The sequence below is a fragment of the Eretmochelys imbricata genome, chromosome 3 (assembly GCF_965152235.1).
Source record: "Eretmochelys imbricata isolate rEreImb1 chromosome 3, rEreImb1.hap1, whole genome shotgun sequence".
In the NCBI taxonomy this organism is placed as follows: domain Eukaryota; kingdom Metazoa; phylum Chordata; order Testudines; family Cheloniidae; genus Eretmochelys; species Eretmochelys imbricata.
The window spans coordinates 76,110,076-76,127,535 of NC_135574.1; the positions used below are offsets into that span (position 1 = coordinate 76,110,076).

The following is a 17,460-nucleotide window of genomic DNA, read 5'->3' on the forward strand; positions in this document are numbered from 1 at the left end:
TGCTATGAAGATCTAGAGTGTTGCTATTTACTTCAATGGGAATAGGATCAGGTCCTTAATGCCTCTGAGTGCATACTGCACAACAAGTCTAACAAGAGCTTGATTTTATTTTTGCCAGTTGAGCATCTTGGAAACTTTCAGGCGGAACATTCTAATTTAACCATCAAAGTTTCTCTCTAAACCTATTACCATAACTTTGAATAAAACAAAGTACTTGCAGTGCAGAGCTCTAAGGAGCTGCAGTATAGTGTTAATAGATCCTAACAGAAGGAGCTGTGTTTTAATTACAGTGTTTTGTACACATTTAGAAAGCAAATTATTTGAAGCCAGAGCTATAGTCAATACCTGCAGTGCTAACGAAATTTTAAATAAATGTCTTCTTCAAGGAAGTATTATGAAATTATAATCTCCTTGGAAAAATTACATCAAAATTATTTATCACTGGTGGGAAATACCCATATAACACATTGGTGGGTGCATTTTACAGGCCCCACTCTGTGCCAGTTCCCAGAGGATATGAGCTGTTACAGCCCCCAGCTAAGGGGGTTTGCCTCTTTAGCTCAAGCTCTAACAGCTCATGATTTTTAACTCTGGAGGTGTCTGATTCAATTCCCAGTTGTTGGCCAAGAAGGTGGCTGTCTCACGTACACCCCCCACACCCCTGCATGCACACGTACACGTACACACGCACACAGTTTCAGTTTGACTACAGTAACAAAAGTAATTACATTGCCTGTTACAATTTACCCCTGTAGACATGGATAGATTCTTCCCTCAGATCCATATATTCCCTCTTCAAAGTTACTTCAGCTGGAAGTAATACAAAATTTCCTACTGGACCTTCAGAGTAATTTAAAAGTAAATAGGCTTGTAAAATCCCCCCCCCCCCATAATTAGGCTAGTTTCAATGCTTATTTCAGTAAAATGGAATACTTTAGATAAATCCAGAAGCTCTGGGTGGTTAACAAAGAAATACAAATTTAAAAATTGTTTATATTCCTTTATTAATTTTTATTAATGTAGAATTTTCCACTAAATAAAGGAATAAACATTTACTCTGCATAAATGTACTTGATATATATCAATTTGACTTTTGAGCTACTGAAATTAGAACAATGGGGCCTGGAAAAAAGGTAGGAAAAATGATGAGTTGTAAACTATTTAAAGTAATGTGAGCCCTGGCACCCAGGGCTGAAGACCTTGGGCTTTGGTCGCAGGCTCCAGCAAGTCTAAGCCAGTCCTGGAGACCCCATTAAAAGGGGGTTGCGACTCACTTTTGGATCCTGACCAAAAGTTTGAGAACCGATGTCCTAGAGCAATGTTCTATTGATCAAGCATGGCTTTGTTTTCAGTATTACCAAAGTAAAAATTAAATATTTTTCTTTTAGCCAAGTTGTGTAAACATGGTCCCAATGCACTGCTTATTCAGACAAAACTCTCATTGATTTCAATACTTCAGTGGATGTTTTGCTAATTTGATCAGGCCCCACAGTATTGTTTTACTATATTATGGTGATCTTAAGGAAATCAAACAGCTAAGGTGCTGGCAACATTTGGAAATGTCAGGCCCAGTTCTTCCCCTATTGAAGTGAATGTATTTTTTGTCATTGACTCTAGCAGGAGCAGATTTTAGCTCTTTAGGGAGTGAGTACTCTTCTAAAGGCCGCCTTGGAAGTGGTGGTTTTGAAAACAAGAAACAATGATCCCAGAAACACACAGCTCTTTGTCAAAACATATGTTTATTATTTTCAGATGTACATTTAATATAAATATTAGTGCACTTATTTCATCGTTTGTAAGCACATGTACAAAGCTGAATTTGAAAGCATTACCCTCCTTCCTCTCCAAGTTCCTTCTGCTTTGTCTCTCCCCTGTCTCTTAATAGCTGCAGGAGTGGGCACCCAAGGGGAGAGGATTGTCGAAAATCAATAGCTGCTAGTGCTGCTTTCAGACCGGTTGCAAGTTAGTACTTTTTGGCTTGTTATAAGTAACTAACCCATCACGTGCATGACATCGCACACAATGTCATGGACATGATGGGTTAGTCGCTAATAGCAATGTCAGTTCTTGAATACTTGTCTGAACATACCAGCCACAGACAGTCCTTTTATCATGTAACTGCCAGTGAACTGCACATTTTTAGAAGCTCACTTTGGTCTTTATGCTTGTAGTATTCACCATTAAGGAGACAACTGGACAATAACAAAGAATACTTTTGAACAGCTTCCTTCCACCACGTACCCTAATTTCCAAATAGTGGGCCTGATTCTTCTCTCCCCCTAGCTTTACACTGTTGTAAGTCCATTGACAATGATGACAGTCACTCCTGAGTTACAGTAGTATAAGTGAGAAGGGAATGAGGCCAAGTCAGTTTAACCATAAAAATAGACCTGTATGTAATACATCTCTCTCATTGAATAGCCCCTCCTTTTAAAAGCTTGACCTCAGTGTGTTTTCAATATTGTTAACTTCACGTTCTGTCATCTTGAGCTTGACATTGGTGCACCGAGGCAGACGCTTCCGAAAGTTCCCGCTAAGTAGTATGTAAAGGAAAGGGTTAATGCCGCTGCTGGCGTAGCTGAGGCAGATGGAGAAGTAATAGCTCACATAGAATGCCAGTGATGGCTGAGAAATCTGAAGATTCACGAGCTGTATCACATGGTATGGGGCAGCACTTACAACAAATACACTGACCAGCACCAGCACCATCTTGGTCAGTCTCATGACCCTTCGTCTTGGGATACTGGTATTGTAACTGCAACACAAATGTGAAGATTGGTAACTGTTAAATGAAGATAATATAAAGGAAAGCACAGATCAGTAAGACAGTGTATTTTGGGCAAAATTTAGTCCTGACAGAAGCAGACACAACACAACTGAAATAAAAATGAAGTTCCTGGGAATTGTCTGCTTCAGTCAGGGCTCAATATGGTCTTATGGGTTCATTAGTATAGGTGGCACTGAAAAGATTTTTTTTAATAGGCCTGATTGATGGCAATTTGCTATCATTCAGAATATTGTGAACAAATATCTGCCCCTTCAGCATTGGAACTGTGCAGATTTGGGGCCCACAATTACTTCTGACTGTATTGTTTGAACTGGGGCACAAATACAGGGCACAAGATCATGGCTGGCCCTTATGTGGTCCTAAAGAGGTTGATAGGAATGATGCAAAGAAACTTCTCTCTACTACGCAAGGGTTGGCTATTTTTGAAGAACCTATGCACACTATTCCCTCTCTGCAGTCGCTGGAATGAAAGACACCACAAATGGAGTGGAGAAGAATACGGAAGAAGAATCCTCTGCAATAGGTGGTGGTGCCTGCCATGTATGCCATGTATACAAGGGATCTTGAGGAGAGATATGACTAGGGCTGGTTGAAGATTTTCTATTGAAATTGTTCTTTTTAAATGTACAATTGCGTTTTTGACTAAACAAATTTTTCATTAAAAGCATCTGCTTTCTGTGGTAAATTTGAAAAACAGAATGCTCCCAAACTGTAATATTTTGTCCGAAAACCAAAATATTTTGATGGCAATGCTGCTGCAAAGCCTCATGGATATTGTAGTTTGGTGGTCTCCTGTCCCCCTTCTCTTCTATGGGCTGGCTCCTTGGCCAGACTACATCTTCCATCCTTCATCATGTAGTGGAAAAATTAACCACTCGTTGTGTTTGGATCAGAACAAGCCTGAGGCTCCTTTATTGATTACAAGCATGGGGGGTGGAGGGGTGGTAACGACTCTCAGTAGTTACCCTCCGATGCAAAGCACACACAGCTTTTTAAAGCTTAAAACCACAGACAAATTACATATACTTCCGTATTAATTACCTTATTTGGAATACATTGCAAAATTAACATTTGTCAAAATCAAAAACAAGTGTCTCCCCAACTAGGCCCCTCCTGTTAGTCACTGTCTGTTCTTTTGCAGTCAGTGACCTTTCTAACACAACTGTTATGGTTATATATTTCATAAGCATGACTATTACAAATTTGTTCTGCCTGGGGACTTTTCCATCCTGCCCCTTCATGCCCCTTATGCACAGAAAACCATTGTTCCTTTTGGGAACTTTCCACTGTGACTTCTCCTACCCCTTGATACACATAAGCAAGCAGGATATCAGTTTACGGCCTGCAGGCAAGCTTGACCAAAGTCAGGGCCTTGACCTGAGTTTATGTCCTGTTATTTTTCCCTCACAATCATAAACAAGGATTTTCATGATACACCACCTCTTCTCTCTAAGAGAGAAGATCATGGTGCATTTTGGGAGATGTAGTTTGACCAGGTTGCCTGGCCCATAAAGGAGAATGGTAGCTTGAGAAACCTGAGCTACTACTCCCATAAGGCACCCACAGCATTTCCAAATGGAAATGTTTTGGCCAAAATATTTCAGGTTTTGACCAACATTTTTTTAATATTTGAATTTCTGCCAAAAATTGAAATTTTCAATGGAAAATTTTAGTTTTTAATTTTCATTTCTGAACTTCCTATTTCTCCACCCCCACCTCCACCCCAATTTCAACTAACTCTAATCAAGAATTTGGTCCTCGCTATCAGGAGTTCTAACTCAGTCAGCACCTGAAATCATTTCTTTTTAAAAAAACTGCTTCAACCAAAAGACAAAACCACACCAATTTCCCATCACATTTTGGAGAAATAATTCTTTTTTGAGATAAAAAACTGTATGCACAATTGCAGCCAGGAACCTATTTCTTTTGGATTATGTTATAAGCCAATACTGGAAATATTGTTATAATGTTATAAGCCAATGGAAATACTGACACAGCTCAGTGCTGGAATAGCAGGGGACAAAGCTCAGTACAGATATAACTGGGTGAAATATAATGGCCTGTGTTATAAAGGAGATTAGACAAAATGATCTCATGCCTTTAGGGGTTTAAACTCAATGTACATGTATAAGCCTTAATTCATTATGTTTTAAAAGAGTTTCTATTAATAATTCTGTCACATAGCTTCATGAGACAGCATTCGTATCTGAGAAGGTTTTTGCCCACCAAACCAAACCTAATTATGGGCCTGAGACTACAAGGTGCTGTGTGTCTGGTCTGAGGTGCTGAATACCCTCAACTCCTACTGACATCATGGGAGTGAAGGGTATACAGCGCCTTTCAGGACTCGGCCCCCTGCGAACAAGTTCTTCCCACCCCTAGTAGCATATCTGAAATATAAAATACTTTACCATCCTGCTTTCTTGTTTTGCTGATACATCTCCCATGTGTAACATAAAATCAATATATAGCAAATGAATATCAGTGGTAATGGAAAAAAGAAAGTTGTTATAGTCAGATAAAGCGTGTACCTGGAAAACAAAATGCAGAGAGAACAGACAACGTGTTTACATAATGCATATAAATAACCTCAGAAATGGAAAAAAAAATATATATACAACATTTTTCAGAAAGTGGCCTCTGATTTTGGGTGTCCTAGGACCTCACTTTTGGAACCTCAACTGAAGTCAAGAGGAGCTGTGAGTGTTCAGCACTTCTGAGAATAAACTCCCAAAACACTCAAGCTAGGCACTCAAAAACTGAGGCACACAAAATCAGAGGCCTCTTTTGAACATTTTGGCTGTGATTTAATTATAGGACAAGATATGTAGTGTACAGTTAGTGGCTCATGTACTCTGGGTATCATTCTGAAAGAACATGAAACATACAAATATGAACTCAGTAGAGTATCAACATTTTCGAAAGTGCTCAGGGTTGACCTAACTCGGCTGTCATTGAAGTCAATGGTAAAATTTCCATTGATTTCTTGTATCATTAGTTCCTAGCATTATTATGAATGCCAAGCACATCTGAAAATCCCAACCTTCATTTATTTTTCTTCCCAAATGACAATTCTATAAATAAGGCAGAAATCTGGGCAGGGCCTGATGCTGGAGGGCCATGTGTATGTTTTGGAGAATGTAGGTTAATTTTTTCATGGGCCATAGCCTCAAACAAGCATAGCCTGCCTGGACAGACAGTGCACTGAGAGATCTCTATATGGAAGAGAAGGTACCTAATTCCAGCCAGAGACTCAGCCCTCCAGGCCATATCCTCAGCTGCTGCACATCAGTGTAGCTCCATTGCATTCAGTTGTGCTGAGGCCATCAATATTCGTAATAATATCTAGGACTACTTTAGTGGAGATAGCACTCTGAACTGCCAAGCAGGACACCAAAGTTTGGCTCATTCTTCTGTTCCCTCATGTCACTGAAAGGAATGCTGCAGACAAAATGGGCTTGGACCTCAGCTGGTGTGAATCAGAACTGAAGTCAGTGGAACGACTCTTTCACCAACTGAGGGCCTGGCACTTGTAGTTTTAGAACCTTACCAAAGTACATCATCAGGTGACGTTAGATCGAAAGCACAACTCTCCAAGCCATCTTTGAATTTGATTACTTTTGAGTAGACCCACACAGGAAACACCAGGATCAGTGAAGCTGCCCACAGGCATATATTAACTCGAATAGCCTTGGATCTTGTTCTCAGGCTAGTGAGGCGAAATGGTTGTACAAGAGCCAAGTACCTGCAAAAACAGGTAACAGAACAATATAATGGAAAATATAAAATGAATTAGGAAGTTTATATAGTTGTCCCTAAAGTAATAAATAAAATATCCATTGCCAAAAGTGAAAGCTGCTTTTTAAAAGTCATATAATGCTACAAACAGGAGGAAAAAGCACTTTGAATCTGCAGTTTATTCAAGCAGTTCTCTGAACAGTCCACAACTGCAGTTATGAGTCATTACGCTTTGGTTACCACTATTAAAATATGACCATGTAGATCTTTGTTGCCACCACTGTTATATAATTGCAACAAATCTTACACAAAGTGTGTCAAGTAAGGTGTCAATAGAAAAGTTATGATTTGCTGACTATGATTATGCTATCTGCATTCATGTATCATTTTGGTATTTGAAGTTCTGAGTATTGACTTTATACCTGGATTTCAAATGTTTGCTCCTGTGGTAACATCCACAAAGTATTTAGCCTGCACATCTTTTTTAGGATATAGATATTCAGGCCTGCCTGCAAAGGTCTATACTTTAAGAATTTAGGTATATGTTTATCACTTAGCTATAGAGGTATGAAAGAAAGAATCAAAATCACTGTCTGACTGTATAAGGCCTTTTCTCACTGTGACAATCTGAGGCCCTGTTCTTAGGCTAAGGTCTCCAGCTAAGCAGCAGAGGCAGCCTGTCAAGGTTCCTCCCCCACTCTGAACTGTAGGGTACAGATGTGGGGACCTGCATGAAAAACCTCCTAAGCTTATCTTTACCAGCTTAGGTCAAAACTTCCCCAAGGTACAAAATATTCCACCCGTTGTCCTTGGACTGGCTGCTACCACCACCAAACTAATACTGGTTACTGGGGAAGAGCTGTTTGGACGTGTCCTTCCCCCCAAAATACTTCCCAAAACCTTGCACCCCACTTCCTGGACAAGGTTTGGTAAAAAGCCTCACCAATTTGCCTAGGTGACTACAGACCCAGACCCTTGGATCTTAAGAACAATGAACAATCCTCCCAACACTTGCACCCCCCCTTTCCTGGGAAATATTGGATAAAAAAGCCTCACCAATTTGCATAGGTGACCACAGACCCAAACCCTTGGATCTGAGAACAATGAAAAAGCATTCAGTTTCTTACAAGAAGACTTTTAATAAAAATAGAAGTAAATAGAAATAAAGAAATCCCCCCTGTAAAATCAGGATGGTAGATATCTTACAGGGTAATTAGATTCAAAAACATAGAGAACCCCTCTAGGCAAAACCTTAAGTTACAAAAAAGATACACAGACAGAAATAGTTATTCTATTCAGCACAATTCTTTTCTCAGCCATTTAAAGAAATCATAATCTAACACATGCCTAGCTAGATTACTTACTAAAAGTTCTAAGACTCCATTCCTGGTCTATCCCCGACAAAGACCAGCATATAGACAGACACAGACCCTTTGTTTCTCTCCCTCCTCCCAGCTTTTGAAAGTATCTTGTCTCCTCATTGGTCATTTTGGTCAGGTGCCAGCAAGGTTACCTTTAGCTTCTTAACCCTTTACAGGTGAGAGGAGCTTTCCCCTGGCTAGGAGGGATTTCAAAGGGGTTTACCCTTCCCTTTATATTTATGACACAGCCATAAGCTGGGAAGCGAATGGTCACATCCTTACATTCCAAACTAGTCACATTGAAATATGGTGCTATTGGGCTGTTAGGAATACAATCCTGTCCTGATAATGCCGATCACCTTCAGAGAAAGGGAAGTGCCTAGAAGATGTAAAAGGAAACTTACTTTGATAGCATCCTGTCTGGCAAGAACTCACTTATCAATAGCTGGGATGTGAAATCCTCATTTCTTTGTTGTTCTATCACTGTAGTCCCCATTTCCCTATTGTTTGTCTATATAATCTCTGTCTGGTTCTGTGACTGTTTCTGTCTGCTGTATAATTAATTTTGCTGGGTGTAAACTAATTAAGGTGGTTGGATATAATTGGTTAAATAATCGTGTTACATTAGGTTAGGATTGGTTAGTTAAATTTCAGTAAAATGATTGGTTAAGGTATCGCTAAGCAGAACTCAAGTTTTACTATATAGTCTGCAGTCAATCAGGAAGTAAGGGGGGAATGGGAACAGGGAATTGGGATGGGTGAATTGGAATCATGTTTTGCTAAGTGGGGGGGGGGAATGGGAACAGGGAATGGGAACAGGGACACAGGTAAGGTTCTGTGGTGTCAGAGCTGGGAAGGGGGACACTAAGGAAGGAAATTGGAATTATTGCTTGCTGGAAGTTCACCCCAATAATCATCAAATTGTTTGCAGCTTTGGACTTCGGGTATTGTTGCTCTCTGTTCGTGCGAGAAGGACCAGGGAAGTAAGTGGGTGAAGGAATAAGCCCCCTAACAATCTTGAAGGGACTATTCAATAAAATGGCCCATCAACGAACACTTAACTCACAATGGAAGATGCCTATCTACACTTAATGGACTTTCCTGTGAACTTTGTAGCTGGAGTATGAGTAATGGTTTCTGCTTTGACTAAACCATATCAAGCATGGACATGTGACTTTCCCATGTGACTCCAAACACCATCTTGTTACCTGCAATTTTCCACAGTGAGAACAATGGGATTCCCTCCACATGGCAGAAGCTATACAAAAGGCTCCATTTGGCCTCTTTCCTGCTCAAACCTCTGGACCATGAACTTCTACTAAAAATGGGAGCATTCTAACCAAGGGACTGAGGACCTTCCAAGTATTTGGAAACAACTAGAGACTTAACAAGCCAGCAGTTTATTCCATAACTGCTACAACCCTGATCCAAGAACTTTGCAATTATTACACGTATTTGATTCCTTTAACAAATTTTAACTCTCACCTTTCTTTCTTTTTATAAATAAACCTTTAGATTTTAGATACTAAAGGACTGGCAACAGTGTGATTGGGTAAGATCTAAGTTATATATTTCCCTGGGTATGGGGTTTGTCCTTTGGGATCAGAAGAACTCTTTTGTTTGATGAAATTGTTTTTAAATAACCACTCATCAGTAAGTCTAGTGTTTTTTGTGGTGATATAAGGACTGGAATGCCAAAGGAGACAGCTTTTCTGACTTCTTTTTAGCCACTGTGGTGAAGCAGATGTTTACTTTTGTTGCTGGTTTGGTATATCTTATGAGAGAATAACAACCAGTTTTGGGGTGAGTCTGCCCTATTTCTCAGCAGTTTATCCTGAACTTGTTATTCTCAGTTGTGACCCACAAAGGCACGGTTACAACCACATCCTTTAACTGCTTGTGATGGGGGCTTTTAATAAATGATGGTACTGGAAGAAGTCAGTTTCAGGACTCATCCCTAAAAGGAATACACAAAAAGAAGACTTTAGACTGAATTATTTCCTGGAAGGGGATGGGGATATAACAGTGTACCTAAGACTTTTTTTTCAACATAATTAAAGGCCAATCTGACATATTTGAGTAATAGGATCCCTCAAATCTGCTGTAGTTGTGTCTGTAGAATTTAAAAGATTTACTATCACTACTGCCAACGAAATAGATTCTGAACAGTTCAGAGAGTTCACTAACTCACAAGTAAACCTACAGCTGTCCACAGTTTACAAATGCTACAATATAAATTTAATTGAAATTTCATGACCTACATATTTTGTAAAGCTCAAAGTGGATTAAAGTTGTCTCTTCTTGAGCTAAAATCCAGAAGATTAAATGAAACAATTTATATGGCAGAGATGTAACATTTAAATGTTTACTCAGGAATGTATAAGAGACACTTAAGTACATTGCATTTGACATCCTTTTTCATTCCAGTTAAGGTCAGATCTTGAGGGTGATAATGCTATTACTAACATTGCAGCTGGGTTAACCTATAAATAATTTCTTAGGGGAGAATGGTGCCAGGTATTTTGGAATCTATGCAGGGAAATTCCATTTTCTCGGTGAAAACAATTAAGATTAAGTTCTACTTTTCTGTCTGCATCTTTCCACACTGCAGTGGCAGAGTCCGAGAAATGTGGGGCAGACCATGAATAGGGCCAAAATGCACAGAGTACAAATCAGCGTATGGTCTCCAGAGATGGTGTAAAGCTTCCACACGCACTGCCCTGGAATCTGCTGCCGCTTTTTGTATGTCTTCCTCATTAGAATCGTAGAATCGTGATTCTATGTGCTTCATTAGAGAAGCCTGAGAATTACTGTAATATATACTGGCTTGTCACAGTCATAAGGGGATGTAAACATAGCTAAGGGTCAGTTTGGCACAATTACATCCCAACCAATCTACCCTCCGTTCCCTGTTGTGTATGTTGCAGGGAGAGTGTATGGTGTACAAACCTCTACGGTGGCTCTGTCATTAGAATCACACAACAGAATCACCCTTGCACTGACATGATTCTCACTGTGCTGGTCAAAAAGTGTGTGCATTCACAAAATGCAGGTAGTGCAGTGCAAAGCAGCCACACTGCATCTGAGGAAACAGCCCATTGTTTTGTCAATTAAAAAAGCTGGGTTTGGTATAATTCCTTAGAGTTCCCATTTCTAGTTGGGTTCAGCTGTGTTACAGAGGTGATATCTTTGCTCTAAGTCAGGAAAAGGGAACCTCTGGTTTCCTTACCCTTTACCAACTGACTTATCAAGGGGGACTAATGATGGCATCGAAGGAGGCTGTATTTCCCACTAGTGGCTGTAGAGTAGTGCTTTAGGGCAACTGGCTAGAATGGGAAGGTGATGAAGGCAATGGGGCAGTCTCAGAGCTCTCTGCATGCCTTGCAAAAACAGCAAGTAATTAAAATATTTGATTTCCAAACCTAGGAAATGTGCCGGACAGCGCTCCCAAACAGTACCATAGCTCTGCATTTAACATGCAAGGGTAGATTCTCGCCTGCACTGGAGCACTCCTCTGAGGGAGGAGGAGGGCATCAGGGAGCTCTCTGATCCTGAGTCCAGTCCCAGCCCTGATGAGACTTAGAGCAGCAGCCAGCCTGCTCTAAGATCCATCACTAGTTTAAGGTCCTGTAATGAAACTTCTGCCAGCGGAGAATGGTTGTGGCAGAGCTCCACCACTTCCTCCCCCACAACACATCCTCTATGCCAGGAAGAGGGGAGGCAGTGCAGATGTGCCAGCAGAGTTCTCTTTACCAGGGGAATGCTCTGTTGGGTATTATGGCAGTTTTGCCCCTGAAGTGGTGCACGGGGGCTATAACCCAGAAAGAAAATCGGGTCCTATTTCTTAAACCAATACCAAACAGCAGAGTTAGTTGAAAAGTATTGAATTTTAAAGTTTACCAAAAGAAAAGAAAAACAGGCACTTGATTGTGAAAAAGATTTCTATTTTTTCAAACCAGCCCAGCTCTACCAAACGGTTCAACAATATTACTCTTCCTTGTCCAGATACCCCATGCCCGTTTTCTACTTGAATGGATTCTGAACTGGAAAGAATTTTTAGATAGACCCAGTGAACCGTGTGCCTGATTCAATTCATATTGACTTATATGGGAGTTGGGTTGGCCCCTAATCCTTTAAGAAGATGAAATAGTGGATTCATAATCACAGCAGCCTTTTGAAAATTGGGAATTCAGTATTTGTTAACTGCTACAAAAACATCTGTATCAAGAAGCAAAACAATTCATAGAAATCATTTTCTAAGTTATTAGTAAATCACTTCCCCCCACCCCCCTGGAAAATTCCACCTTAATGTTTTGAAGTCAAATTATTTAAGACTCCTACTAGTGAAAGACACTTAAAAAGAGAAAAAATAAAAGGGACAATTGGTGAAAGGCTGATAGAATTTTTATTACTATTAACTGATTTTTAGTGCTCCTGGAATGGACAGGATTGACAGTCCTTCAGACTGAGGTACACTAGGCAACTACAATATCAGCAATAAGGCTGAAAGCTTTCACATACTGCCAAACAAGTATGCCTCACCCTTTTTCTAAGGCAGTGGTCTCCAATCTTTTTAAGCACAAGATCAATTTTTGAATTTAAGTGCAACCCAGGATCTATCCCGCCCCTTCCCTGAGGCCCCACCCCTCCCTCCATCTCCACCTCCCTCTGTTGCTCACTCTCCCCCATCCTCACTCACTTTCACTGGGGTGGGGCAGGGGCTTGGGATGTGGGAGGGGGTGTGGGCTCTGGGCTGGGGCCAAGAGGTTTGGAGCATGGGAGGGGGCTCCAGGCTAAGCTTGGGATAGGGGATTGTGGTGCAGGAGGCGGTGAGGGGTGTGAGCTCTGGGAGGGAATTTGGATGCAGGAGGGGGCTCCAGGCTGGGGCAGAGGGTTGGGGTGTGGGAGGAGGTTTGGGCTGTGGCCTCTGAGAGGGGGCTTAGGGTTGGGGTGCAGGATGGGATTCAGGGTGCAGGAGAGGGTATGGGGTGCTGGGGCTCAGGGCTAGGGCAGGGTGCAGGAAGGGGTACGGGGTGCTGGCTCCAGGAGGGGCCCAGGGCAGAGGGTTGGGGTGCGGGTGGGGGTACAGGGTGCTGTCTCTAGGAGGCAGTACAGGGTGCTGTCTCCAGGAGGGGACTCAGGACTGGGGGTTGGAGTGTGGGAGCGGAGGGGAGCGGTCTCCCGCCGGGCGGCGCTTACCTCAGGCGGTGGTGCAGCGGGGCTAAGGCAGGCTCCCTGCTTGCCCTGGCCCCATGCCACTCCCTGCGCTGTTGGCATGTTCCTTCATTGCAGCTCAGGTGTGGGGAGGCACATGGCTCTGTGTGCTGCTCATCCCTGCAGGCACCACCCCCACAGATCCCATTGGCTGCAGTTCCGCATTCCTGGCCAATGGGAGCTGTGGGGCGGTGCTTGCAGGCAGAAGCAGTGCATGGAGACCCCCTGCCTCACCCCCGACTCAGAGACATGCTGGCTGCTTCCTGGAGCGGCATGGGGACAGGGCAGGCAGGAGTGTGCCCTAGCCTCTCTGTGCTGCAGGAGTTTTAGTGGCTGGAGATTGCAATCGACTGGCAGAGGCTCCGCGATTGACCAGTTGATCACAATCTATCAGTTAGTGACCACTACTTACAACTACTGTTGTAATTTCAAACTGGAAAACTGCAGAGGAAACACAACTACTTTATGCAATAAACGTTCTTTATCAGAAAACTAGTATCTCTGACATGCCATTTCACAAGGAAAATGTCATGTAGATATTGTATATTCAGTAAACTACAATTATTACAAATAAAGGACCAGATTATCCTCTCAATGGAGTTATTCCTGATTTACATGACTACATATAACAACAGAATTTTGCCAGTAAACAAATATATAAAGCCACATATATGTATGATTTTAACAGTAGTCTCTGCAAACTGAGCATAAAATTCTGCTTTCAGTTGCACTGGGGCAAATCTAAAGTAATTCTACTAAAGACAAGTGAGTTACTATGGATCTTCACAGGCTGAGTTAAACAACTACCAGATGAAGTATCGATCATATTGAAACCTTGAGGTTAAGTAGACAATGGAATAACCTGATATGTGAGTTCATGGAATGTAACAGTGTAGATGCTATAAAAACCTAAGATTACTAACACTGTCTCCCACTATCACCCAATAATACAGGTGGATGGACTAAATGAGCTGAAATGCTCCTGTCCAAACTTAACTATAAATAATTGAAACTGTGGTTAACCACGTAGTAACAACTTTCCTATACTAGACACTCATACACTATAGTGATAGGTCCAGGAAAGCATACAGAGAGGTAAATCATCTTTACATTTTAGGTGAATTAGATATAAAAGTATCTTAAGCCTTCATAGAGTCATAGTTTCGTAGAGTTTAAGGCCACAAAGTACCACGAGATCATGTAGCTTGATCACCTGCATATCAGATACTGTTAAATTTCATCCAGATACCCTTATATTGAGCCCAGTGACGTCACCATTTCAAATCCTCAGGAATCTAATCTGTTGTGTGCCACTGGGAGAGAACAGAAGAGACTGAGGTGCCACCAATGTTAGAGGCCCCTGCAATGGCAGGGAATTGGTTGGTGAGATGATCCTAGCAGGCAAACCAGTCCCATGCTGCAGAGGAAGGAGAAAATTTCTCAAGATCCACCCCACTCAGACGTTGGGGAAAAACTGGCAATCAGTTTGACCCTGAGCATTTGAGCTGAACACCCAAGCCAGCCATCTAGAAAGTGGCTTCTCTGTACCTCCTCAGAACACTGATCAATCCCATAAACAGTATATTGTTTATTTTACTTCAGAGCAATGAAGATTCATGTTTCAGCTGACTGCTACCCTTTTCAGTCATGCCTATGGCTATAAAACCCATTCTTTCATTTTTCAAGTTGTGTAATGAACCAAGCTCTTTTTTCACTGGAATCTGACAGAATATGACATGTAACAAAAAATTATGGCAGTTGTTTTCCCCATGATTACTATTAATTGTGGTCTCACAATCACAATGCTGGAGACAGAAATAACAGGCTGTTTGAGTGATCTGGATATGAGACGATATGGGTTATATGCCAAGGGTTGTTTGAAATGCTCCACATTTATAATGCAGCTGGCATTGATTTGCCCTAATTTGGGTAGATCTGGCTGTACTAATCTAATTTTTTGGGTCACAGAATCAGATCCTGATATCACTGGTATCAGTTACATTAGTGCAAATTGGGACTAATTCTATCTTACCTCTTGATAAGATGCTTATAACTTTGGAATTACTCTGGATTTAGACCATGTAATTGAGATTGGAATTTGGCCCATTCTCCATACACAAATACAGTGTGCTAGTTACTCATTTTTATTTAAATTTGCTTTCATTATTCTATGTTGTAAAACAACTAAGCTGGTTCACAAAAAAATATGGTCAAAATAACAGTCTTTTTCACTAGAAGCTGCAAAGGCATTTCTAGAATCTGACATAAAAAAGGGATGATTGACAGTATGAAAAATCTTGGAATAGTTGCAAATCAGAGCAAGTCAGTGTAGAATGTAAATATATTGAGGCATTTAAAGTATGGGGGAGCAGAGCAAAGTGCTGCTTTCCCTCTTCTGCTGACTTGCATAATAACAGTACTAATACTAATACTTATTGTGGTAGAGCTCCGACCTTGTCCCCCCCGTGGGTCCCGCACTTCCAGGCGGTTTATGCTAGCTTCAGAGGCTCGCTGCAATCCTCCACGTAACCCTTCCCTCTCTAGGGCCAGGGATACAGTCTACTGAGCCCTTTTCATCATAAGCCAACAATGGAGGTTGGTGAGAGAGTTCCCATAGTCTCTGTTGCTCCTACAGCCTCATGCCAAAACAGTGTAGGTCCCTTGAGGGTGTCTTCATTAACCAGCCCTTTCAGCCACACTTCCTGTCCTCTGGCTCCTCTCTGCCTGACTGGAGTGAACCCTTTTATATTATCAGAGGGGCCTTAATTAGAGTCAGGTGGTCACATTAGCTTAATGGCCTCACCTGACTCTTTGCAGGTTAATTGGAGTCAGGTGTTCTCATTAGCCTGGAGCAGCCCCTGCTCTGGTCAGTCAGGGAACAGAAAACTGTTCATCCAGTGGCCAGTATATCTGCCTTCTGCTACTCTGCTTCTGACTCCCTTGATGCCTTTGAGGAGCAGTGGGCACTGTCCGGGGTTCTCTGCTTGGTGTCCCCGTCCGGTTCCCTTCGTTTGACCCTTTGACCGCACTCCCGTCCCTGTTCTTCATTAGTTGTCCCCCGTAATTATTTGGTTTCCCAGGTCCTGTGGATCCCCCCCTTAGGCTGAGGGGGGATCCTTTAGCAGTGGGCGAGCTTCGCCCGCCCACTTCCTGGACCCCAATAAGGCTACTCTGCTGTATCCACTGACTCCCTTGACGCCTTTGAGGAGCAGTGGGAGCTGTCCAGGGCCCTCTGCTCGGTGTCCCCGTCCGGTTCCCTTCATTTGACCCTTTGACCGCACTCCCGTCCCTGTTGTTCATTAGTTGTCCCCCATAATTACTTGGTTTTCCAGGTCCTGTGGACCCCCCCACTTATGCTGGGGGGGATCTTTAGCAGTGGGTGGGCTTTTCCAGGTCCTGTGGACCCCCCTCTTAGGCTGGGGGAGGATCATTAGCAGTGGATCCCAATAAGGCTACTCTACTGTACCCAACTGGCCTGGGTCTATCACATTACATAGAGCTTTTCATTAGTAGATCTCAGTGCTTCCCCTCAACTCCTGCTTCTCGTTGGCTGGAGTGGTAAGAACTTCCCCTCACTGTTTCAATCTACTATAAGCACTGAATATATGAAATTGTTGGGCAGCAGTTTTAAAACAAATAAAAGGGAGTTCTTCTTCACACAGCGCACAGTCAACCTGTGGAACTCCTTGACTGAGAAGGTTGTGAAGGCTAGATCTATAACATGGTTTAAAAGAGAACTGGATACATTCATGGAGTCGGTCCCTAGCCTCTGTTTGTCAGAGGGTGGAGATGGATGGCAGGAGAGAGATCACTTGATCATTACCTGTTAGGTTCGCTCCCTCTGGGGCACCTGGCATTGGCTACTGTCGGTACACAGGATACTGGGCTGGATGGACCTTTGGTCTGACCCAGTATGGCCACTCTTATGTTCCTATGTTCTATATGACTACAAAAAGACCAGTAATATTCTCTTCTCTTCACAGTACTGTATTTCACATAGAACTGTATAGCATAATATACCACAGTTGCCATCAGTCATCGGATCAAAGTGTTGTCTAGATCAAAGCTATCAAGTAGTCAGTACTTGCATTTATTTGTATTTGTGATCATATATTTCTTAAGTTTGTTAGGTGCCTGAGAGTCATTAACAGGGCTGAAACAAGGCAAGACCTGTCATATAATGGAGCGGTGCTTCCCACTTCATAGCCAAGGTTGGAAATAACTTTCTGTTATGCCTGGTTTTCTGACTTCTGCATTGCTCAAATTTTCCCCAGAGAAGCCAGACCCCTTTGAAATTTTACATGCTGCCTCTAAACCCTGGGTAGAATTTTTCTGGGACGTTTGTAAAAAAACAGGTAA

At 42.1% G+C, this 17,460-nt stretch overlaps 1 protein-coding gene across 1 annotated transcript in view; it reads right to left on the bottom strand.

Moving 5' to 3' along the window:
• Nucleotides 1-2,430: 2,430 nt before the first annotated feature.
• Nucleotides 2,431-17,460, bottom strand: part of MCHR2 (melanin concentrating hormone receptor 2) — a 45,168-nt gene continuing 30,138 nt past the window's right edge. The window contains exons 3-5 of the mRNA XM_077811689.1: nucleotides 6,339-6,533; nucleotides 5,200-5,319; nucleotides 2,431-2,755 (exon numbers count right to left, since the gene is read on the bottom strand). Coding sequence (XP_077667815.1) covers nucleotides 2,431-2,755; nucleotides 5,200-5,319; nucleotides 6,339-6,533 — 640 coding nt within the window. The remainder of the gene's footprint in view (nucleotides 2,756-5,199; nucleotides 5,320-6,338; nucleotides 6,534-17,460) is intronic.